At 38.7% G+C, this 24,169-nt stretch overlaps 1 protein-coding gene across 4 annotated transcripts in view; it reads left to right on the top strand.

Moving 5' to 3' along the window:
- LOC120779082 (Ig-like and fibronectin type-III domain-containing protein 2) overlaps positions 1-24,169 on the top strand; it is a 205,850-nt gene that overhangs the window by 148,941 nt on the left and 32,740 nt on the right. For all 4 annotated transcript variants that reach the window (XM_040111231.1, XM_040111228.1, XM_040111229.1 and 1 more), the window contains 7 exons: positions 17,381-17,475; positions 17,570-17,755; positions 17,822-17,953; positions 18,030-19,143; positions 19,216-19,429; positions 20,207-20,480; positions 20,616-20,846. In XM_040111231.1, coding sequence (XP_039967165.1) covers positions 17,394-17,475; positions 17,570-17,755; positions 17,822-17,953; positions 18,030-19,143; positions 19,216-19,429; positions 20,207-20,480; positions 20,616-20,846 — 2,233 coding nt within the window. In that variant the 5' untranslated portion in view covers positions 17,381-17,393. The remainder of the gene's footprint in view (positions 1-17,380; positions 17,476-17,569; positions 17,756-17,821; positions 17,954-18,029; positions 19,144-19,215; positions 19,430-20,206; positions 20,481-20,615; positions 20,847-24,169) is intronic.

The following is a 24,169-nucleotide window of genomic DNA, read 5'->3' as shown; positions in this document are numbered from 1 at the left end:
TTATGTTGCAACTATTTGCTACAGTGGTCCGATATACAAAAATATGTTTACAAAATTTTAGCGTTGTCTTCGGCCAATAATCGACGGTATACCAAATTTCGTGAAGATATCTTGTTAAATAAAAAGTCTTTCATACAAGTACTAGATTCCGATCGTTCTGTTTGTATGCCGGCTACGTGTCATAGAAGCCCGATATCGGCGGTTCCCACAAATGAGCAGCTTTTTATGGAGAGGAAAACGTGTGCAAAACTTCAGACCAATTTCTCCAAAACTAAGCGACTATTTCGCATATATATGAGCACACGGACATGGCTGAATCAACTTGATCATATATAGACTTTATGTATAACAAACTTAAAATGCTCTCTACAGGCTGTAAAAATATACGCTGGGTTTGGGTGCAAACTGTGGAGGCTGAGTTAATAGTGCGGTTGTGAGAAATTCGGCATAGAAGGTGGTTTGTCAAGCTGTCAGCCAGCAGTCAGTAAGTCGGTCTGTTGGGCTTATATGTGTGTGCAGTAGAAAGTTGAAGGATATTGGTATATATTTATGCAAACAGACACACACAATTGAAAATTCACACAAACATACATTCATTCAGATGCGGTCAAGGCGACTGCGGCTGGCTGAGCACTGATAGATGGTTAATGGCTGGAGCCGCAGCGAAGAGGCAATGGAAAGCTTTATGACGCTTAGAGCAATGAAGTGTATGCTAGCGTTTGCAAGTAATTTACTTACTGCAGGTGCAGCTAGTTGCCTTACGAACCGTTACTTTCGTGTATTGACGCGTTGGCGAAGCCATAGCAGCGTTTTAACTGTCCGCCACGCTTACGAGCAGCAGCTGCTAGGCCACGGTTGTTCTATTACTATTGTTGCGCATTGCTTTTACTGGCTTTTCCTAGCCATATTTTATACACTTTTTTTTTTCTTTTGCTTTTTCTGTCATGCTTACTTTAACGACTGCGTGTTATGTGCAGAGCGCAAGCGGAATTAAAATGAATAAAGTGTGTGCTGGTGATAGAGAATACGGCGAAAGCAAGAAAAAAATATTGAAAAAAAAATTGAAAAATCTGCTCCTCTTTCTAACTTTTATGTGCGCGTTGTTGCATTGCAGTGATTGCTTTGCAATCATTGTTGCGCTAAGCCTGGCTAGCGATTGAGTTACGAGCTGCTCTGATTGCGGGCGAGGTGGTGTGTGTGGTGGAAAGACGTATGAGAGAATTCTTAAAAATGCTATTAAAAGTGGTGGCACCGGCGGCTGTTGTTGTAGATATGAGTGCGACAAAACGTATACGTAACGAAAGAATGTTGCGTATACGCCCCGGCTATTTGGTAATTTATTGCGTAAACATTTTTTAAGCGCTTTGCTATCGTTGTTTGAAGACTTAATAGTTCTAGTGTCGCGAGCGAAAAAGCCCGAAGCCAGTGTTTGCAGGAATTCCGAAGATGTGGTGGAATAAGACAGCTGACAAGTGGCAGATTGACTCGTTCTAACGCTACTAACTTAGTTGAGTCATAAATTTGGATAATGGATTTTGAACCAAAATGTTTAGTGCATGCGTAGTTTTGGTTAATGACTTGAATAATTGATTTGTTTTTGAAAATGTAACTGATGATGTTCTTACTTCAATCATCAAATATTGCGATGGTAAATGGTTTTTTCCAGCATATACTATAAATATATACGCTCACAGTCGTAAGCCGGAAGCTCACATTAAGTGAGTTTGTTGCACAAACCCCGTCAAAATATCTTCTGTAGCATTGTGTTCAGCATTCGAGGTATACCACAACCTCACTTTTGCCCGAAGTCTTATCCAATATCTCTCCACTTCTTTCTTGTTGGTTATTTGAGTCATACAACAAAAGCTTATCTTCAATGCTTTAAACATCATCCGTTTAGCCAAATTATTGGAGAAGTCTTTCTGTGTCTCAAACGCAAATGAATGAGGTGTTGTTTCAGCTGGATTTTTCACCTTCGAAAATGTTCACTTTAATCTAGATAGTGTGTTGAGTCTCCGGCTGGATTCTGAAAGGCTTTGGTGCCGAATAGTATGGAATATGCTGGACTTTTCAAAGATCTGGCATTTATACTAATGACACTGTTAAAATAGAATCTAATATATTTAAGCGCTTATTCAGTTAGAATGGTAGAAGGCACATTGGCAAATTTGGTTCTTCACTTTTGATAAGAAACTTTTGATAAATTGATAACTACTTCAAATTTCACTCGAATAACTGGAAGGGAATTTTGCATCTCTGGAAATAACTCATTCATTGATCAACTTCAACTCGAATAAATTTTAATGTGAAAGAAACTAGATATTTACTCGTATACCCTCAATAGATTACACTACGTTTGCAACGATGGTTATAACACCCAAGGGGAAACGTCGGAGACTTTATAATTGATACATATTAATGATCAGTGTGATGAGCTAACTATATTTAGCTTTGTCCATCTGTATAAATAACGAAGTAGTTCCTCAGCTTAGATATCGGTCTGAAATTTAGCATACGTTCTTATCTTTCTAAGAAGCTGATTTATGTCGGAATGGGGGATATCTAACCACTTTTGCATATAGCTGCCATATAATCTCACCGATCAAGCTCAAGTCCTTGTGAAGAAAACGTTTTTCTTTGACAAAATATCTTTATAAAATTTGGCAATCATTTTTATTTAAGACAGTGCCGTAATCTTCAAAAAAAGTCTAGATCGCACAACTATATAACAAAGCTGCCATACAAACTGATTGCTCAAGCTCAAATCATGTATGGATAACATTTTTATTTGACAAGGATCTTCATGAAAGGTGGCATAGATTTTCAAGGTATTGTAATAATCTCCGAATAAATTATGCAAATCAGACCATTACGTAGGTTACTATATATATTTCTGGCCTAATAATGTAAATAGGCATATTTATCAACGAAAATGGTTTTTTTAAATTTTTTTTTGGTTTTTTTTATTGTTTTTTTTTTTTTGTCGATTGCTGTTTTGTTTCGGGCTCATACGCATAGATCCATGATTCGTCACCTGTGACGATCTTATAAACGTCTTTTGAAGCAAGGCGATCGTATTTTTTCAGCATTTCTTTACACCAATCCACACGAGCCTTGAGCGATTGCCCAATTGTGCTGGATCCAGCGAGAACAAACCTTTTTTACGGCCAGGTGTTCATGCAATATCGAATGTATGCTGGTGGGAGAAATGCATAGGCATGCCTCTATCTGATGGTAAGTTACATGACGGTCTTGCATTATCCGTTCACGTACGGCATCGATGTTTTCTGGCACAACGGCTGTTTTTGGACGACCTTCACGGAATTCGTCTTTGAGCGAGCGTCGACCACGATTGAATTCGTTGTGCCAGTTTTTCACAGTGCTATAGGATGGTGCTTCATAGCCATACAATGATTTTAGTTCCTCGATGCACTCTTGTCGTGATAATCCACGTCGAAAGTTGTGAAAAATGATCGCACGAAAATGTTCACGAGTTAATTCCATTTTTTGGCCGAGATGAATTTTTTAATTCCCTGTCAATAAAACAATTCACGATTAAATGACAAAACGTTCTGAGTGATGTTATACTAAAAAATGTCAAACTTTCCAATGGAAATGTCAGATTGTACCTGGCAACACTTAGTGTTGCCCTAGGCCAGAATATATATAGCAGCCCTCGTATAGCATATAGCTGCCAATAAAACTGATCCATCAAGTTAAAGAAAACTATCTTAGGAATAAAAGGTATAGCATGCCCATGCAAAAATGCATAAGTCAAGGGTATTATTAAAGCAGCTTTCTTTTAGCTTTTTTTCATTTTCAAACTAAGAAGTGTTAATTTAAGCACTAAAACGACAACTGGGGGCAACTACTACATTAAATTTGAGCTTTTCATCTTTATTTCTCATCACTTACTTCACATTATAAAGTTTTGCTTCATTTGAGACGTTTTGACTTTAACTTCTGGGCTTCACACTTCAGTGTCGTATTTCCGTGTCTTATTTCCATCGCAACATTTACTTGGAAATCAAATTTGTAGTCACTTTGATGCTATTAGTGACACGATACGCAATGCATTTAGTGGCAATTGCTGAGTGCCTCGCGAGACGAATGACTCTCTAGGCGCTGCTCAACACGTCTTTCAACGCTGAATGTTGTTGTTGAATGTTGCACTTTAACTTTTCTTTGCTCTTTTTTTTGCTGTTTTCTTCTATTTTTTTAGCACCTTGTCTTTACTGCACTTTAGTAAGTTACTTGCCTCAGAGCTTTTTCTGTTTTCTTTTGCGAGGGCTTTGTGAATTTTCTTAGCTTTTGGCGTGATAATGCAGTTTTTGCGCTTTCTTTGCAGCGACTGTTGTATGGCATTATTTATGCCACAAGTGATTTTATTTCGCTAGTTCTAAGTTTTGGTGGACTTATTTGCTTTGTTATTTGCTTTGTTATGCATTGACGTTTTTATTTATTACTTTTGTAGTTGTTGCATTGACAAGTTCATTTTTATTTATTTGGTGTTCTTTTGGTTTGCACTTTTTCCAGCTCGACATAGTTTAAGTTTCACAAAATTGCATCTACAAGCACAGCCGGTTTCTGCTGCTGGTTCAACAGCTAAACTGTTTTAAGAGCGTCTTAATTTGTGATAGCATAGTAATAATTTCTTACTTGTGATAGATTATCATATTTTGTTCCCCGAAAACTTATATTTGTAATTCTCAACCTGTTTATTATTTAATATTTATAAAGTCTAATAAAAATGTTACTTCTGTTAGAAAGCTTATTGACATTTTGAAGATAATTTCATTGCACCACTCTCATAGAATCCCTTGTCCTCGTCTTTATTGGCTAAGCAGGGACAAATTATTTCGTCGAATTCTGTTCCTACGACAGTCGTGTCCACGTAATCGTTATCGAAACGGACTCGAATGTTTTATCCCGTCAAGGTCAGTCAACTTGGCGCTACAACAACAACTACATTTTGTCGAATTTTCACCAGTCATTTCATAAACACAGGAAAAGGTAGCATATACATTACATTTCCCAGAATCGGTATATTTCCGTTCTTTTGGCTCCATGTAAATTTACCCGCTCTAATATACCTGCTTACTTGTCGTCTTGTGAAAAAGAGGGCGAGATGGAGAAGGATATTTACCTCAATTTCCACCCCGATTCCTTTGACCAAGCGTTGGAAAACTAGTAAAGAAAGGAAAAAACTCTGAATGAAACAATGTTATCCGTCACAAGTCCGCACCTTGCGCAAGCACTACGATCCAACGAAGTTGATGTTGAACTACGATTAAACCATCTTTAATTTCAGTAGATAATTAAAGATATAGTCAGATAGAGATTTTCCTCAGTAAGTAAAAAATTATGTGAGCAAATCGGTTCTCTATTTTTTTAGCTTTTATGTGTATTGCTTTTATTATGCATAGTTCGATTGAGCTACAATTAGCTTGAATTTAATTTAAAGATGACTGAGTTCACAGCAAAAACTGCGCAACGGAAGAGAAGAAACCAACGACTGACTGAAGATGCACGAGATAGCTGATACATTAGACATCTCGAAAGACCCCACAACCCTCATTCTATCAAACAGAAGAAAAAGAGCAACTGTGAGCCCATTTCACCCTAGTATATGAAATAGTTTAAGCACTATCAAAAGTAACTGATGATACAGTGGATTTCGCCTGGCGAGCTTGCTTCATAAAAAGGAAAAGGTTGAGTACGAGTACATGCTAGAAGTACATCGGGTAATGATTAACATAACTGACGCTTTAAAACACAGCAGAGTGAGCGCCATTGAAGCTTTCTGATGGGGCCACAAATCAACCTCCAAACTTGCAAAAGTTCTCAGTCCTTAAAAATAAAGGAAAAAGAAGAAACTCTTTTTAGGAAAGTAAAGCAGTAAAGCTTGTTTTTACGCACTCCTAGCATTGAGACTTAATTAACGCACAGTTTGACAGCCTGCTGTGCATTTCAAGCCTTCTGGAATGAGCTCGTTGTGTTTGACGCACACCACACAAACACCTAGAGGCCAACGCCAACTTCAAAAAGGCCTATCAAGCTTTTAACTCGAGTGGCTTCTGGAAAGGCAAGCGTAGGTTCGACGCTTTTTTTCGTTTGCTTTTCTTCATTTTTTTATTTTGCAGCATTACTACTGTTTCTTTAGCGTACGTGTTATGTTCACTTGCCACATGCCGCGTGTCAAATATAAGAGTACAGCTGCGTCCACATACGCACTCGAAGTCGTATTGAGAGCGAGCTTTGCTTTTGTTCTTCCCTACTGGAGACCAAAGTCAATTGAACTCATACCAAAGAGGGGTGCTAAGACTCATACAAGAATTGACTGACTGACTGCCTGTAATGTTGTTGGTATTAACTGTCATGCCACATATGCCACAAACAAATATAATACACATGAATGCACGCGAATTCTTGGTCTTTAACGGTATTTATGTGTATGTGTGTGAGGAATTGTCCGTACATTACCCATCGCCAACGTCATTGTCGAGTGTAAGCCGCAAGCCACCTTTGTTCACTATTTACCCACAGCCAAAGTTGCAGGCCCACACTCATAAAAATAATCATATTCACTCACACATATAGAATATACCATTACGCACACACACACATATAAGTAGCTATCTACTTAGTGCCGCTACGTGCCATTTAAGCTGCACTTTCTGTGCAACAATGGTGCGTTTGTGCAGCAAGTTCAGTGTTGGTGCCAAGGGCGCTGCTTTTACTAAGCTGCTGCTGTTGCCTCGGCTGATGGCGTGCAATGCATGACAAATTTCCGCGCGTTATTTTCATGCAATCACGTTTACGTGTGTCTGTATATTTGTTTGTGCAACAGCGTTGCTTTTTAATTTCTTTGTGGCAGCGTCATTGTTAATGCCTTCCTCCACTTTTCGTTGCTGTTGTTTATGTCGTTGTTGCACGCGTTGCTGCAACAAAAGTGACATTGCAATTTTCGTGTATTTTCTCTATCTTTCTTCCTCTCCCACGCTTCCCTTTTATTCTGCTGTGCTTAACGCACATTTCCCGTTCAAATTTTGGCTTCGGTTCCTGTGTCTGATTTAAGCGTGTTTTCTGGCGTCCTTTGCAACAATGGCGCACAAAAAAGAGATAAAAACACAACAACAATGCGCAGAAAATAATAAAAATCAACAACACCAACGGCAATAATCTTTAGTAGGTGCCAAGAAGTCAAAAGTGCAGTAGCAATGTTTCGCACCAACAAAGATTTGTGTGTGACTGGAGACATGGTGTGGTTGGGTGGAACACAACCTGTGAGAAGTAAATTTGTTTGGTGGAAATACTTTCTAAATTAAGCAAAGTATTCAACCGGTTTTTAGGTTTCAAGCGAAGGTGGCTACTAGTGCTAGGATGTACTGCAGCGCAATGCAGCCTCCTTCAGAGAGGCCGAGCGGCTATATTGGGTTTGAGCTCGCTGACTGTGCTGTTAAAAGTAGCCATGGATTGTGACCTCGTTTATAATAACCTGAAACTTCTTTCATATTAGACTTATACGATGTTTTCTTGTGTTCTAGCTTTTGGCCATAGATCTGCAGTAAGCTCGATAAACGCTAGTTGTTGACTAAGTTATTGCGATTGCGAAATCCTTATGGTCCAAAGTTAACCATAAAAGGTTCTCTAGCTCGTATCTCTTGACTTTGTTAACTGTAGCTGTTTCGACTAGACACTGACTAATAGGTTCACAAGCGGTGCGACGAAATATTTTTTCCTACGCTCTTTGCAAAAGCTTAGTGAAATCATCTTGCAGCTTTCTCCTCTAATGCCCAGCTTTTGCCAGCCTAAGTGAATTCAGTAACTTTGCAGGGCATCTAAATCTAAGATCGCATTTTCAGAATGTTGTCTGGATCTTTTTCTTTATAAGAGGTCGATTGCTGACATCGTAGAATAAACCCAAATTGTTTGGCTCTTTTCGGCTTATAACCTGGAGCAGCCAAGTGCTCACAGTATAATTCTGAACTACTCTAATCGGATAAAACTTATTAAGGAACATGAGACTTAGTAAAACAGCCGAAATGATAGTAATCCTACTTCTTTCTCTATCACCTGCTGATTCTGCTTGTGTATTTACTGCAAATTTCTCACAAGGTCTACAACTATCACGTCATCGTCAACATCTTGCAGCATTATCTGCAGCGACGTGAAGCCATGTCAAGTCAATTCGTGCCAAGAAAAAATGCGATAGCACACAGTCACCTTAAAATATGGTAAAGAGCTCAAAGCACAACTGCAGCATAATGCTTCAACGCTTTTATAGCTATGTGCTTAGCATGATGCGCGATCGCAGTGAAGCGCACTTCAACTGCTTACCTAAACCTGTCAACCGAAAACAGACAAAAGGAACGAAAGTCAACAGGAAGCGTGTAAAATCGCGACTGATGTCACAAAAATCGTGCGACATCTTGACGCTGATGTGCACGTCCGTGTAAAGCCAGGCAGATCTTAATACAGCTTACAATCGCGAAGTCGCTGCTTCCTCGGCGCTAAGCGGTTAGCGTTGAGTGTTAACGGAGCTTGTATGTATTTTATCATCACTACATGCCGCTTATGGCTTGATGTAAGGCTCTCCATAGTTTTGCTGGTTGGTCCAGCTGATATGTGACAGTTTTTTTTTTTTGTTTTGCTCTGCTTTACCTTGCCTTACGTTGCGTCGTACTTTGGTTTTCTCACACTCCAATTAGCTTCCGTCCGCTTATGTTGTTAACGGATGCGTTAAACTATTGTCGCTGTGCTTCGTCTCGTCAGACTGCCTTTGCCTGCTCCTTTATTTGAAGATTCTCCAAACAATTTAGGTGCTTCCGATTGCCTCTCGTTGCATGCCAAATTGTGTCGTCATCTTGTAGTCGATTTGTTGTCCTGCTTCCGAAATTGGCCGTCAACGCGAAATGCACCAAATATGCTGCCGCTGTTGCTGCTGCCTTTAGGGCCTTGGTGGTGGCAAAGCGTAAGTGGAGCTTCAGTATGCAAGGTACTTTTGCCTCAAATTAAACGCAATCAACTGTAAGCAGCTATTTAAGTAGATTAGTTAGAGCGAAGCAAGCCAAGCATTTGCCACCGTTATTTTATTGAAAACAATGCAGCAAGCAGGTTGCCGGGTTACCGAGGCCACCGAATTAAATTATCAAACTATTAAATTTATGTGTTAAGAATGCGTAGCTGAATGGAAGAGGGTTCTTTTTTCCTCCATTGGCTTTTCTGTATATTAATCGTGTTCACCACTCTTGAATCGCTTAATAACATTAAGCATTTGAATGAAATTGTTTTAATCGTTTTTGGGTACTACCGCTTTCACCAGCTCCCCTTGAACTTTTGGGTATACAAAACAGTTAATATGATATAGTTAGAAATGTGGAAAGCTCCATCAATATGCAGCGAGCTGCATTGTTTTATTTGGTTTCGATTAAGTGATATGGTTTATATCTTCCACATACTTTCATCTTTATTTTACATGAGTCTCTACTAATATAAAATCTTGTGATATATGCCTAATTGGTACCCATAAAATGGAACTAAAAGTGTAGGTTCCAAGTTAAAATTTGTCTGAGGAATTGTATAGTTGAATCATTATATCATTTCTTTCTTGCATGTTCCATTTCGACACAAAAGTTTAAGTAACCTTGTTTTCATTTTTTTGTTCATCTCGAGGACTTATTTGGTAGTAGAGCTTTCATTAGTTTTGCGCCTAAGCTGATTGTGCTGAGTGTAATTTGTGCGCTCAATTTTCTTTCCGACATGCCAGCATGCAGAGTTGCCACTCGTCTGAAAAAAACTTACTTCAATATAAGAATTAATAATAATTATCAAATGGCACTTACTTGAATGGTAAGTTTAAACAAACTTACTTAAAAAAATATGTTTGGCAGAGTTGCCACCTATTTCAAAATAATTTGAAATCAAATAATTTACTCTGGTTTTAAAATAAAAGATTTGAAAAGCTTTAGACTGGAACAGAGTTTCCCACAATTTTAAAAGCCTAAACGTATCAAGGTAGGGTTACCATCTTCCAGGAATGTCTATACTAAAATCTCACCAACTTCAGTAACGCGATTTCGCTGAAAATTTCAAGATAACTGCCTAAAAAATTAACTTAAATATGAGAAGGAAGAAAGTGGAGTAGAAAATTCAAAACCAGTTAGTTAAAAAAATATTTTAGGCAGAGTTGCCACATACTAAAGAAAATGATATTTATCATTTAGCCATTTCCGCCTGCCTGTATTTACGCTAGCTAGTCCTTCAGGTCTTTGTGATATTGGTTGACTATAGCATATATGTAGCTGTCATACAAATTGAACGGTAAAAATCCAGTCCACATTTGGGAAATTTTTTTATTTTACAAGATTTGAGGAATCGAGCACAGATTATTGTCTACGCATATGCCATATAAACTGACCGATCAAAATCTAGATTTTTGTTTCGATGCTAAAAGAAATGTACCACTGAAAGGTATTTTAGTTTCGATGCAGCAGAAGTTAACCTCTTTTCGTGTTTTAAGCTTACTTTAATCGTATTTGCAGCAGCTCAGTTCTAAACCATTGCTCTCTGCGATTTAATTAACTCAAATTGCATTCGATAAACTTATTTTATGATAAGTTCATTCCACAGCTAGTTTCTGACCTCACACATCTCTCTCTCTCTCTCCTTTACTTCTCTCTCTTTCTCTCGCCCTCACTTTCTCACTTAATTGCATTCATTCACTTTGTGCTTGACACGCCACTGTTGCAACAAAAACGGAATGAACAGTTGAACTTGACATTCCCCAGCGAGTACTAAATAAAACTACCTTTCCGGGTAATTGCCGTTGAAATTTAGTGTCAACTTTTAGGTAAAACAATCTGGCAATTCTCAAACTACCAACAAACCGCCCCCAAAAGCATGCCAACAAACTACGCAGCAAAATATTTCTGCGTGCTAAGTACCGTTGGGTTGAACTACTAAGTTCGGCACTTAATTGTAAAATCATTACATGGGAATCAACACAAAATGGTGAAGGCGGCGGGTAGCAAGAGCGAAAGGGCACAGCTTATATTAGTAGCTGATAATAATGTTGGTAATGACGGAGTTAATGAGCGAGTAAAGGAGTGCTCTCAGCAGTTGCAAAGGCTGCTGTAGTCAAGTCAAAGTTTGCCATATGGTTATACGAAAATAATTTGTGCCATAAAGTTGAAAGCATGTGTGGCTGCGCGCCTAAAACTAAACTATGCAATAACTGTGAAGAAGAAGTTAAGGCTTTGTTACGTCTGCCTTTCATGTGGCTTGCGACACTGACATACCAATTAAAACGCCCAGCTTTTCGATGGCGCAGCAAAAACGTGTTTTCGCGCGTTGGTGCACACATACATGCTTACTTGTGCATATGTGTTTGTGTCTATACTGCAGTTAGCACAAAAACAATGCCATTACAACACCATTTGCATATCGCGGCCGCATTTGCCACTTCGCAGGCTGGTTGGCTGGCGCGTGTGGCATGCACCATATGAATATGAATATTTTATAACGCACTTTCGATGTGTGAGAAGTCTAAAATTTCTCATTGTCAACAAGCATATGTCACATAATCTTTCATATTTTCACCTAAACGCCAGCAAGACGAAACATTGCCAGCTCCTCGTGGCATCACAGCCAAACATACACATACATACACATCCGCTATCTATGTTTCTATACAGCATACCACATGCCACAAGCCACATGCGGTGTACACAATTCACTTTGTGCCCTACAAGCAAACGTATATTTATATGTGTGTGTATTTTTGTTTACAAGTGTGTGTTAGTGGTCTATGCCGTCGTTAGTTTACTCGCGAAATAGTTGGCATAGCAAAATTTTAATTAATATAAAATGGAAAAGTTACGGTGCAAGCAGTGGAGCGAAGATATCAAACCGCAAACAAATAGAAACACGCTCACACATCCTTATATGAGTATATACATATATACTTGTAGGAACTTTTTGTGGGTCTAAGTTATGTTAATGGCCTTTTAGGGTTGCCAACAGAATTCAATCTTTGGTGTTTCGTTTGCGCTTTGTCGGGTGTGAAAACGTCTCCTGGATATGGGCCACAACAAAAACAACAAAGCAAGTTAACACCAGGTAAAATTGGAAAATCATTGTACATATCTACTGTTAGAGTACTTTGAGATTAGGAATAAAGTACGCTGAGATCATAGATTACTAAAATGCGGTTTGTTAAGATTTCGATTGATGATTATGTCGCATGGATCTGAAGAGACTATGCTCGAGACTCTGAACTTTGTTAGTTTTCACACCAGCGGTTGATATCATTTTATCGCCATAGGCGTATTAGATTGAAAGAAACTTATAATAAGCATCTCGGCAAAAAAAATTGATCCACAATTGTTTATAGGGGATATCAAGTGACGACTGTTAACTTCTTTGACGAGACATCTCAATTATCCGTGTTTTGCATCGCTCAACATTTTAAAAGTATGCTAGTTGATTCATGGAATTTTACACACTTAAAAAGCCTCTGACACCAGCTCCTCTAGTACAAACAACTCTATATAAGTATGGCCAGCTTTTAGGATCCTATATTACAATGTTCTGACGTAAATTTTTTCGAACTGGAATCAATGAGACTGTTAAATCTAGTCACGCAATTCGACTGGCTCAGGTTTCAACACGTTTACCTCGGTTCCTCGGTAGCCTCGGTTGTCACGACACGGTTCGGTTAATCTTGCCACTTCCATAATTATAGAAAGAGGTTCTTTAATATCAAATTTTTTACTTAAAGAGATCTTACTCCGTTCTTATACGGGATATATCGCCCTCTCATAACCATTCTCATAGAGAAGCGTAAGTTTTTCTATGTTATACGAGTATTCAGAAACCAATCGTGCTTGACTGAAAAATATACCACAGAAACAGTGACTCTCTTTTTCAGTTCTTTACCATCCGACATGTCACTATTGCTGAATTGGCAGTTAACATTCCCCAATGCTTCTGAGGCGGCAGTTCATAGCCGAGTAAAATTCGAAAGCCGTTTTTTGCGTTTTTCTTTGATCTGATTTGACTTCTATGCTGAGTTGATGAAGTCTTCGTCCATTACAACTGAGAGATGTTGTATCGAATTTCCGCCGATCAGTGGAGAGTTATGTTACATTTCTTGAGACGTGATATACAAAATTATTAAACAGATCTTTGACATGATCTCAACGAAGTTTGCTCTTACAGTTACCATCATTACACTACTGCAAGACTATATATTTTAATTGATATGACTGGATAATAGTACGAATAGGTGCTGATATCGAGTTGGCTATGTACACGAATTTTTTATGGTATTCTGATCCACTAATAGGTTAGATGCATCTGACTACTTTTAATAAAAATGTCTTAAAATGACCCTAAAATTAAAAATTTTTCCAAAAATTTATGCTAATCCTAATTAATTTCAAATCTTTACCCCTAACTGTATGTTATATTCTATAATCAGCTTCAAAGTTTCAAAATATATAGAAACTTGGGAATGACAGAGCTTGCCACGTGACCGAACTTGGTCAACTTAATCGCACTCTGCTTTCAGAAAGCCAAACAACGGTACGGTTCGATCAAAGAAAAGTCAATAGTACAGAGTGGTGTTCGCAGCAAAAGCAAATGACGTAAACAAGCCTGCATACCTTCCAGCACAATGCAAGGAACAGCAAATACGGAACCGTATGAGTGCCAACGTTGTGTTACCGCTACAAGTGTGCCATCAATGTCGAGTGTCAGTTGATCGTGCATGAGTAGTTGCTTAACTCACTGGCTTCTTGTGAAGTTCAGTATTTGGAAGAATGTGGGTTCATTCTTCAAGATATTGTTTTGAGATATGTATCTCGAGCTTCCAAAATTCATGACAACTGTTCTTACCATCATGCAAATTGTTTGTGAGCTTTATTTAGGCACATAAAAGTGGAAGTGTCTCCTATTTGGCAGCTTCTCGGTGGGAAAAGAACGTGCGCTAATTTGGATATCTTTGACAGGCTAGTTCGCTTATGTAGGTGTATCGGTATTAAGTGAGTGTTCAGATACAAGTATGTTAGTAGAAAATATTTGTTGTGAATGAGTGATCAATTTGAACCATGTATGGATCCAAAAACGACCAGAATGGGTCAAAAGACACAGCAAAGTAATTTGTTACACGACATTGCACATGCACAAAGCGAAATCGGTTCAGAATTCAACCAAAGTATTTGGCTGTGAGCGGTTACCCCACCCACTGTATTCATCAGTTTTGGTTCCTTCCGTTCAGCATTCCAATGGAACTTGGGAGCCTTAACACAGCCCTAAGCCCATCTTTTATTTTTATTTCTATATTAAGAATGCCCAAATCCTCCAGAATCCTCCCAAACTCAAATCCACTTTTCTTTTATTCTTATTTATTCAAACTTTTACCATTAGGACCTTCTCCGCAATTATATTTTATCCCTTAAAACTTTTTGTTTTGCAAACAAATTACACATAAATTAAAGGTTCATAAAACATTTAGTCATTTTGTTTTTACTTAAGCAAAACAACACTTTACCTCGATTTATCTTTCCTTTATGTCCTACCATTTATGCGACTATTTACTTTGTCACACCTTTCCTACCTCCGGCACAGCTTTCCTCTTGAGAAACTCTCTCGTTATGCTGTCCTTCTGGCCTTCACTTTGCCCACATTTGTTATCTCTTCACAACAGATTTTTCTTGTTATGACGCTATAATTTCTCATATTATTCTATTTTTAATATTTTCCAACATTTTATCCGCCTTCGGGTCTGATGCATTCTGGGCAACTTCATACTCATTAGGCTACTTAAGGGATTAGGTAGCAGCTCTTTCATGAGTTGAGTTATATATGGCAATTTAACGGAAAATATACATGCAGCGAGTGGATACCTGGAAAGTAAAAACATTTTAGAATGAAAGTAAATATGCTTGTGTGTGCTTGTGGTCTGCTACCAGGATGGTTGGATAAAGTAAGGAGTTTTTGAATTTTGCGAGAGTACAACTTCTCTTTTTGCTGCTTAGCAAAAAAATATGGAAATATTTTTTAGACTTTGTACTTTACTTTTAGTATTAAAAAAATTCTTATTTAAAATGTAAGCCATTTAGAACGTGTTAATGCTGCTTGCAACTGTCAAATTGTTAGTTGTCAGCTGTCACATATCAACAGCCTTGTGTTTGAAGCGAAATTTCTTAAAGTACCCTAACAAAGCTTAGCTGGTTAAATGCTGAGTATACTCTATTTTTAAATTTTAATGGCTTAGAGTAACCTAGCATCTACAAACAAGCACCTCTTTTTTAATTATCGATAGTTATTATGATCGATAAAAAATATTCACTTTTATACTGGTCCGTGATTTCAAAATGAGTTCAAATCCGCATAAAGTAAAATAATTCAACTTGGTGGAGAAAAAAATTGCAGTTTTGCTTAAGGTAACAGAAGCGAATACCCGAAGTCAAAGTGATGTTAATGACGAGCTGTAATGAAGAAACTTGGCTCTTAGACCTCTGAGAAATCCTGTTTTTTGGTACTTCTAAGAATTGGATTTTATTTTGGAAACTATCCAAACTATAAATTTATCGTTTTCTAAAACAAAAAATCTCCTATTAAAAAAATTTTAATTTTTTTATGTCCTCTTCTTTCTAATGTCGGACTCAAGCCAGCATAAGTAAAATTAATCCAATTAATGAAGAAAATAAATGCTGAAAGTCGGAAAGACAAAAAACCTAACAAAGTGGATATTTATTCAAACTTTCAAGACCTAACATTGCTTACAGCGCTCTTTTATCACATATAAGTAGACTTAAGAACCTTGAGTTTTGAAATGAAGACATTTTGCATTGACTTCTCCAAAAACCAATTTTTTTGAAGCCTTCCCCATATGAGATATTTTTCGTACCGGTTTATTATTATTACCAAAAATTGATCCTCTTCTAGATGTAAAAAAGGTGTTCTCCAAAAAGGCTCTGTTTTGTCAAGTCTCCCTCGTATTGCAGCTTACAATTTAGCGCCGCCTGGCACGTGTCAAGTGTTTGCGTTTTTGTTTAACTTATTTAAACCTTCCATTTCCTTTACTTTTTGTTCTTTCCGTATTTTTTTTGTTCACTTTTGCATTTATGAGCCTGTTTACACTGTCACTGTGATCAACAGGCTGTTAGAGTGTTCATAAAAAGTACTTCTAAAGCGTTTGGTAAAAGTTTGGGTTATTATTATACCTGGTAAAGTATGAGTTTGTTTTCAGGATAATCCATTTTTAACGAGCTATTGTTGCTTGTCATAATTTAATTTGTTTATATTAAGTTATTAAATAACTAATTAGATGATTTTGGTTTCGAGCTTGAACTTGAAGTTTTGTGCACACAATTTTGAGATTTTTACTTCCCGTTGAGTGAGAGGCTTTTCGATTCATCAACGTCCTTGAATTGCGGGTCGGTCTTCATGAAAATTTTGGAAATCTAGGTTTTCTTTCCGGAGTCATATGAACCCATGTTTCGCCGAACATTTTGCGGTGGTTTTTTCTCTCGCTTCGATGTAAGTTTCGATCCTAGTGATGGGTTTCGAAAGATTCTAGTATCCTTATTAGGTAGTTGAGGGCACATCTAGTATACTCAGACAAAATTTCCTTATCTCTAAGCTCAATTATGGATGTTGGCTACAGACCTATAGCCTAAAAGAAGACGATCACTAAATTATAGTTACTATAACTATCTGCATCTTAAAGACCTTCGAATCAGCACCATTGTAGACGAGTTCCTCATCAAATTTGTAGTCAACTGGGTCCGTCATATTTGGCTAAACATTTTCTATCCTGTCCCTAACCCTTACATTCACCCTCCTATAAGTGAAGTGGTTCCTTATTATACAAATGCTGCAACTTTTCCCTTGCCTTATAAAAAATAAGCTTTTTGGATGTCCTTTGGTTAGCTGAGATGGTCTCACTTACATTTTCTCTTCGGAGAATCGTACATTTTTCAGATCAGAAATTTGGCTTATCGGTTGCGTATGACCCCAATTTAAATTATCCAAGAATTAAGCTCCGGAGCTTTTCAAAAAGAAATAAAAACTATTCAAACTAATAACTATCGTAGATACCTTGAATTTAGATCGCTTTCTATACGCAGTCTTAATAACAAGATCTAGATCTATAGGATCGGAAAATATTTACGAATACCCGTAGCTCTGTAAATATCTTTACGTCAATCTTCATAGCTGGTGTGAACTTTAGATTCAGAAAATAATTTTTCAGAACTCCAACGGCATTTTAGTTCCTAGTTTCAAGGCTGCATATGTTCTTCATAAGAAAATTATTTATTGTTCCCTGAAAATCTTGGTTACACATATTCTCTTTTATCTCTCTCTTCAGGTGACCGTTATTAATGGAAATAATGTTTAAGCTGCTGGTGGTACTAACAACATCAACTTGCTTATTTTCGACTGTTAATTCCGGTGTACCAATTGGTGAGTACAAAAACGACTCTATGACTTGAAGAAGTATTATTTAAGAAATCGAACATATTTACGTCATTTCCTACAAATATATACCTCCTTTCAGCAACTGGTGGTCCATCACTGATCTACGAAGGCAAAGACGCCTTACTCACATGTGTTGTCTCAGAAAATCGTGCCAATCACACAGTGATATGGAAGAAATCCGACGAAATACTCACTGCCGGTATGGTGAGAGTGGCGAGCGACACACGTATCAGTGTGTTGCATGACGAAAGTGAATGGAAGACAGGTACAGACATGACAAAATGATGCACAAAGGTAGAACATATTATATATTTATATTACCTTCGTTTAGATCCTAAAGGACTCGAGTCAGGCGGTGAGGTGTGGGTGCTGCTCGTCAAGCGATTGACTACCGAAGATTCGGGTAGTTACATCTGCGAACTGAATTCGGAGCCCGTGCTCCGGAGCATACATATACTCACAGGTAAGTGTCGGAAAGCGAAACTCTCTTGTTTGGAACGTTCAGAACTAATTTCATATTACCACCTTCTCTCGCACAGTCAAGCAGATACCCACCGGCAATGATAACATCACGACCACCACAGAGTCGAGTGATGTCTATCTCGTGCCGCCGCCACTCGACGCCACAGACAATCGTTCGTTTTGGCGCGCGCTCACTGTTGCGCCACAAATCACACACGATTTCACCGAATGTTGTGAGCGCGCTAACGTCACCGCCGAGTGCATGGGTTTCTGTAATGTGCACAACATAATCGACGGCACGACGGGCATAGAGCCCGAGGCTTGTGAGAAGGATTTTCCGAATATTGTACGTTGCATGGCGGATGGACGCGATCATGTGCCCTGCTGTGTGGACAAACAAATACCGGATTTGTGTCAAGATATGTGTCGCGGTGAGTACACACCTTTCACGGATCTGCTAAAGACTCGCGTATCTTGCGTACATCATACCCTCAGCGGGTTGCAGTGCATACTGCAGGGCGTGCAGAATATACCCAGCACACCGAAAAGTGTAACAGTCGATCATGTGTCGGAGACACGTGTCACGGTGCACTGGTACGAACCGGAAAAGCTGGCGCACAAAGTCGCCTATTACAGTGTGAATTTTACGGCGCTACATAGCTTCGATGAGGATGAAGTGTCCAATGCGTTTGCTTGGAAGAAACGTCCATTAGAGCAGACGATCATACGCACAGTGCCGGTTAATCAGACTACGATGACACTGCAGGATCTTACGCCGCTCACAATGTACGCGATCGTTGTGACGGCGCATAATGACTACGGTTCGAGTTTGCCCAGCGAACGTTTGCGTGTGTTCACCCATACCAGTGAAGTATTCGCGCCACGAAGTGATGATGCCGAAGCTTCTGCTTCGGTGGAGAGCATTATGCCGGAGCTGCCAAACATACGTAGCTGTTGTGAGGCCAAAGGCATGACGCATCGTAAGTGTCTCGATAAGATGTGCGATCCACAGAAGACCGACCTCGCCACACTGCCCGACTTTATGGTCTGCGCACCTTGGTCTAATATTACCTTCACTTGTCTTGCAAATAAGATCGACCACACACCCTGTTGTCGTGCGCGTGGCATACCGGCTGTGTGCTTCCCGCTCTGCTCGGGCAAATTATCAACACTAGACTTTAGTCTGTTCAAGTGAGTACTAGAATATGTGATGCCGAAAGTATTCTTCGAAAGCGACATGTTTTTTCGTAATTTCTGTTTTAGGTGCCTACGCTTCATGTCCGAGTATAGCAGCTGCCTCTTCCAGGGTTACGGCGTGCTCGCCGATCCACCTTCGATGCTACGTACGGTTGCAAAGGCCGACAATTTTATAATTTTGGACTGGGATAAACCCAAACGCTTGGCCGACACAATCAGCACTTATCATGTCAAGTTTAGACGTTTGGGCGAAGGCGACGATTATCTGACGGTGGTGAAGGTAAGTCTAAGATGAGACTGTTGACAATAGGTGATGAACAGTAACAGTAGTATGTCGGTGGAACTGGGTGGGGTAGATATCGAAACCACTAAGTCACAGATTTAAGATTAATTTTGATGTTGTGGTTGTGACAGACAACATACCCCCATTAATTAGTAGGAATACTGTAGAATTAACAGCCTTCATCTATTAAAACTCCAGGTCCGTTCATTTCAGTTAGACTCGGTTCTCATGGAAAGAATGAATTTTGGTCCATAATAAGTATTGATCTCTAACCCCAAATAATTTTGAGAAAATTGGAGCTGAGAGCCTTTCTCCTTCATCCATTTATGGGAACGGCATATTTTGGTCGGTACTAAATTTCAGTCTAAAGAACTGTCTACGTTTCCAACTTCTCGTGCCTCTGATCTGTTTGGCAGTTCGTCCTAGAGCTCAGTCCTTTTATTCTGAGAGCGTAAAGTCTCTTCACTGGTCTGAGCTTCTATCTAATTATTTTTCGACCGGAGGTCTTCGGGTTAGAGCTTTATCTTTACCGGTAAAATTCTATGGCTTGGTTGCCGGAGCTCCTTTAGATTTTGCTAGACAAATTATTTCGGTTCGTTACTTATGACTAGTCGGACGAGCTTTTCGATCCATAGAGTTATCTTAATTCAACTGAAGCTAATTTATGCGCGGTCTATAGCTCTAATACTTCTATACCGCGAAGTTAGGCATTTGTTTTGAAAGCACTCATATGTTTAGACCGTTAAAAACATTGCATTAATTTTTCCTTTCTAGAAAAATCCACCGCTCATTTTGGAGGGACTCGAACCCGAAGTCTACTATGAATTCTACGTAGTCTCCGTGAATCAATACGGCAAAAGTGAAGCCTCACCACGTCTTATTACACGCACACAACCCGCCGAGGCGGTGGACGAGCCCGAACCGGTTTACAATATGACAAAATGCTGTCAGGCATCCGGCCTGCTGCCACAATGTGCGCCACTCTGTTCGTACAACATTAAATTGTCGGATATTGAAAAGCTCGGACCGGCGTGCCGTGCACAAATGTGTAAGTAAAAGAAATGTAGTGAGAAGTGAATATAAATGTTTGACACAAATTTAATATTTTTGTAATTTACACCATGCTACATTTTCTCTCAATCTGCTATTGTCCACTCTCTTTTTCTCTCTTGTCTCTTTGTAGCGGTTATTGTGCGCTGCGCCGCCGGTGGCCGTGATCATACGCCCTGCTGTCAGCGTCGCGGCGTGCCCACCGCTTGCATGACCATCTGCCGTGGCGTCATGCCGCACTACGCGAACGGCGCCGGCAGCAATGCGGGCGCGCTGAGTGGTAGCAGCTATAGCGGCAACAATGGCACGACCTCCAGTGATTGTCTATCCTACGCGGGCAATATTTTGCAATGCATCGAAGAAGGTGAGTGAAACGCTGATCAGCTGTTGACTTAAATTCAATGTATGGCTGTTAGTGGCGCAGATACAGGGTGTTTTCCCTGTTGCCTAGTTGCGCTACTGATTGCATATTGTTGACATTTCTGTTGACTTTATTTATATTTTTTATATCATGAATATATATTAAGTTTGCTGCGAAGTTGGTGACACCCAGAAGGAAACGTCGGAGACCATAAAAAGTTAGTCGTTTAGCTGTCTGTTGTCAGAATATAAGTGAACAATAGTCTTTCATTTTTGAGATATCAATCTGAAATTTTGCAAACGTACTTTCTTCGCCAAGGAATTTCGTTGGAATATCGGAAGGGTCACTGAATACCATTTTTCCGACTACGAGGATGCCATGAAACGTATTACTTCTGGCGATGGGTCTTGGGTCTATACTGAAAACTCGGAAGTAGACGATCGATCGGCCGAATATCGTGGCAAAAGAGAGCCGAAGAAAAAACCACGTCAAAGCAGGTCAGAAACCAATATTATGTTGACAATGTTCTTCGATTATCGAGCTGTGGTGCGCTCCAAATTCCTTCTGACCAAACTGTCAACAAGCAATTCTATTTGAGTTCCATGTGACTTCTGGCTATTCAGAAAACTCATACGACCGCTCTGGGTAAGCCGTTTTGGGTCAGTTGGAAACAATAAACGTGAAATTGAAGTCTTCTCGCGAAATTTACTTTAACAAATGTTTCGAGGATTGGAAAAAAAAACGTTGGTACAAACGTATTTGGGTCAAGGGGGATTACTTTGAGGGAGACGAGTTTGAAGATTAAAGAATTAAGTTTAAAATTATGAACAAAGTCTTACTATTTTTTGGCGAATGTAGGAGCTGCCATACAAAATCAAGTTCTTATAACATCCCAACATATTATTTACATAGGTCGGACCACTACAGCATATACCTGTCGTACAAACTGCTTGATCAAAATCAAGTACTTATATTAAAAGCTTTTTTATTGATGAGATATCTTAGCAAAATTTGGGTTGAATTATTGTTTAAAGAAAAGCTACAGTATTCCAAGAATTTTTCAAGTTCGGATTACCACAGTAACTAACCGATAAAAATCAAAATAAAGAAATTTTTGTACCCTGCTACTAAAAATTTGCCCTTGAGGAGTATTTTAGCTTTGCTGCAGCCAAAGAAAACTCTCTTTTTATATTTGTTTTTTTTTTTATTTTATTTTTATTTGCGATTCAACTTATTATATCTGTTATAGTTGGTTTTTATTGTTATTGTCATCCATACTTGTTTACATTTCCAAGCAAACACAGACTTGTTGCTTTTATTTTCTCACTCAAGCGCAGTAAAGTCAGTTGCATGCTGCTCATATTGCTTGCCACACTTATTTACTTGGAATTCATTCTTAACTGCTCTTTATTATTATTATTCTTTTATATTATTATTTTTTTGTTATTTTTTGTTAGTAAAACCACATTTCATTGTATTAACCTGTATTATTGTTGTCAAGTAGCAATCGAGCCAGCACTTACACACTTACGCACTCACTTGTCTGCGCTGGCATTCAACTGCAGCAACCTTGCTAGCTGCCACAGCTAGCAAATGACAGCAACAATAACAACAATACGGCTTACAATAATATTAGCTTTGCGCTTGCCAGACAATGAGTGCCATCAGCAGCCTTTGTATTTGCCAATTAAGCAACAATTAAAGCCAATTTGATTGAGCAGCTTGTACCAACAAACATACATACCTTCACTCACATAAGCTTGCATGCACTAATTTGCGTTTAAATTCACTTAAGCTCTCAAAGCCAGCCGAACAGCATTTGGTGTGTATATACAAGTAGAATATGTACATATTAATGTACAGAATTGTACAGAATATGTCTGTCTGCACTCAAGTTAATATTTACCTGTGTACTCGTCTTATGTGAGCACTTACACATGCAGTGGATCATTATCGTCGGTTGCGTCTTCCGACAAGGACATAAAGTATGCGGTCTTTTATGCATGTGTGATTGATTTATTTCTTTTGGCAATAGTATAGGGAAGCATATTTGTTTATTATATTGTTGTTATTGTAAAATAATTTTATTTTATTTTTGCTGATGATAAATGTGCCAATGTTATATGATCCTCCAGCTTGCGTAATGTTATGCCCTTTTTCTGATAGCTATTAGGTTAAGTTAGGTGTTTCGCTATAGTCCCTCAATTTTTGAGATATCGGTTTCAAACTATGCACACATCTTTTTCTCCTTAATGTTCAGATCGGACCAGTATAGCATTTTAAGCTATAATGACCCATCAAGATGGAATGTTATGCATAAGTGCTGAGCATTTCAGCTCCTCTGGAACCGAAGTGAACATTTTTTTTTATTTGTGTCTTTACACTCATTTTGTACCATGATGATCGTCAGATTTGATATAAGGATAAGTTTATAGTTGCAAGTTTTTAGGTCATAAGGAGGTATCTTCGCACCATATAGGGATACCCACTTAAATGCTCTCTTTTATTATCGAGGCTGGACGGTGTGCGTCTATATCTCTTTCTCCCGTATTTATGTATATGTCCAAACCTCTTTTCTAATATTTTTCTTATGGTTTGCATCGTTTAGTGGTTCGTATCTGCAAATATGTGCAGGACTTTCTGCTTTTCAGATGTTGTATAGGTATTTTCGGAAATATCCGTGATAGGGGAGCCTTTTTATTAAGTAGTAGGTTATCTCGTCTTATTTTCTGCTGTGCCACATCTCTTTATCTTTTATGTATTTTGTGGTCCATCATCCTTTGTGCGCCCTTGTCCACCAATTTTGTCAGAGTTAAAGTGTTTGCTTCCTCGCCTGTGAAGGCTTTCTACTACTACTTGTAGTATTTACAAGATCAGATATGTTGCCTTGTGAATATGTGTATATATATTCCGTCTTTCTTCCATAACCAGAGTTGTCTTTTCCCTTTTACGAGTAGATCTATAATGAAGACGGCACTTATCACTAGCATTACGGATTTAAATACAGTGCGTTACGCCGTGGTGATTCTCATTCCTGTTGTCCTGTGCACCTTAGCAAGTATTTATCATTTGTCTATGTTTCACGACCTATATATCGCTGACATATAACAGCATTGACTGTGTTGTGTCCAAGAACAGTTTTTTTTTTCGCTTGCAACCGCAGATATTTGCGGTCTAATAATAAAGTGGTTGTAAATATTTGGTGACTTTTTAGCAGCGTCTTGAATTTGAGGGCAGTAGCAATATCCAGGATTGGACGTTTTTGAAAGACTTTTCAAGGTGTTCACCAGACGGAGGCGTTCGTGACATTTCCCCAAGTTCAACAA

Source organism: Bactrocera tryoni, chromosome 5 (genome assembly GCF_016617805.1).
Source record: "Bactrocera tryoni isolate S06 chromosome 5, CSIRO_BtryS06_freeze2, whole genome shotgun sequence".
NCBI classification, from domain to species: Eukaryota; Metazoa; Arthropoda; class Insecta; order Diptera; family Tephritidae; genus Bactrocera; species Bactrocera tryoni.
This window is presented reverse-complemented; position numbering and strand designations above follow the sequence as displayed.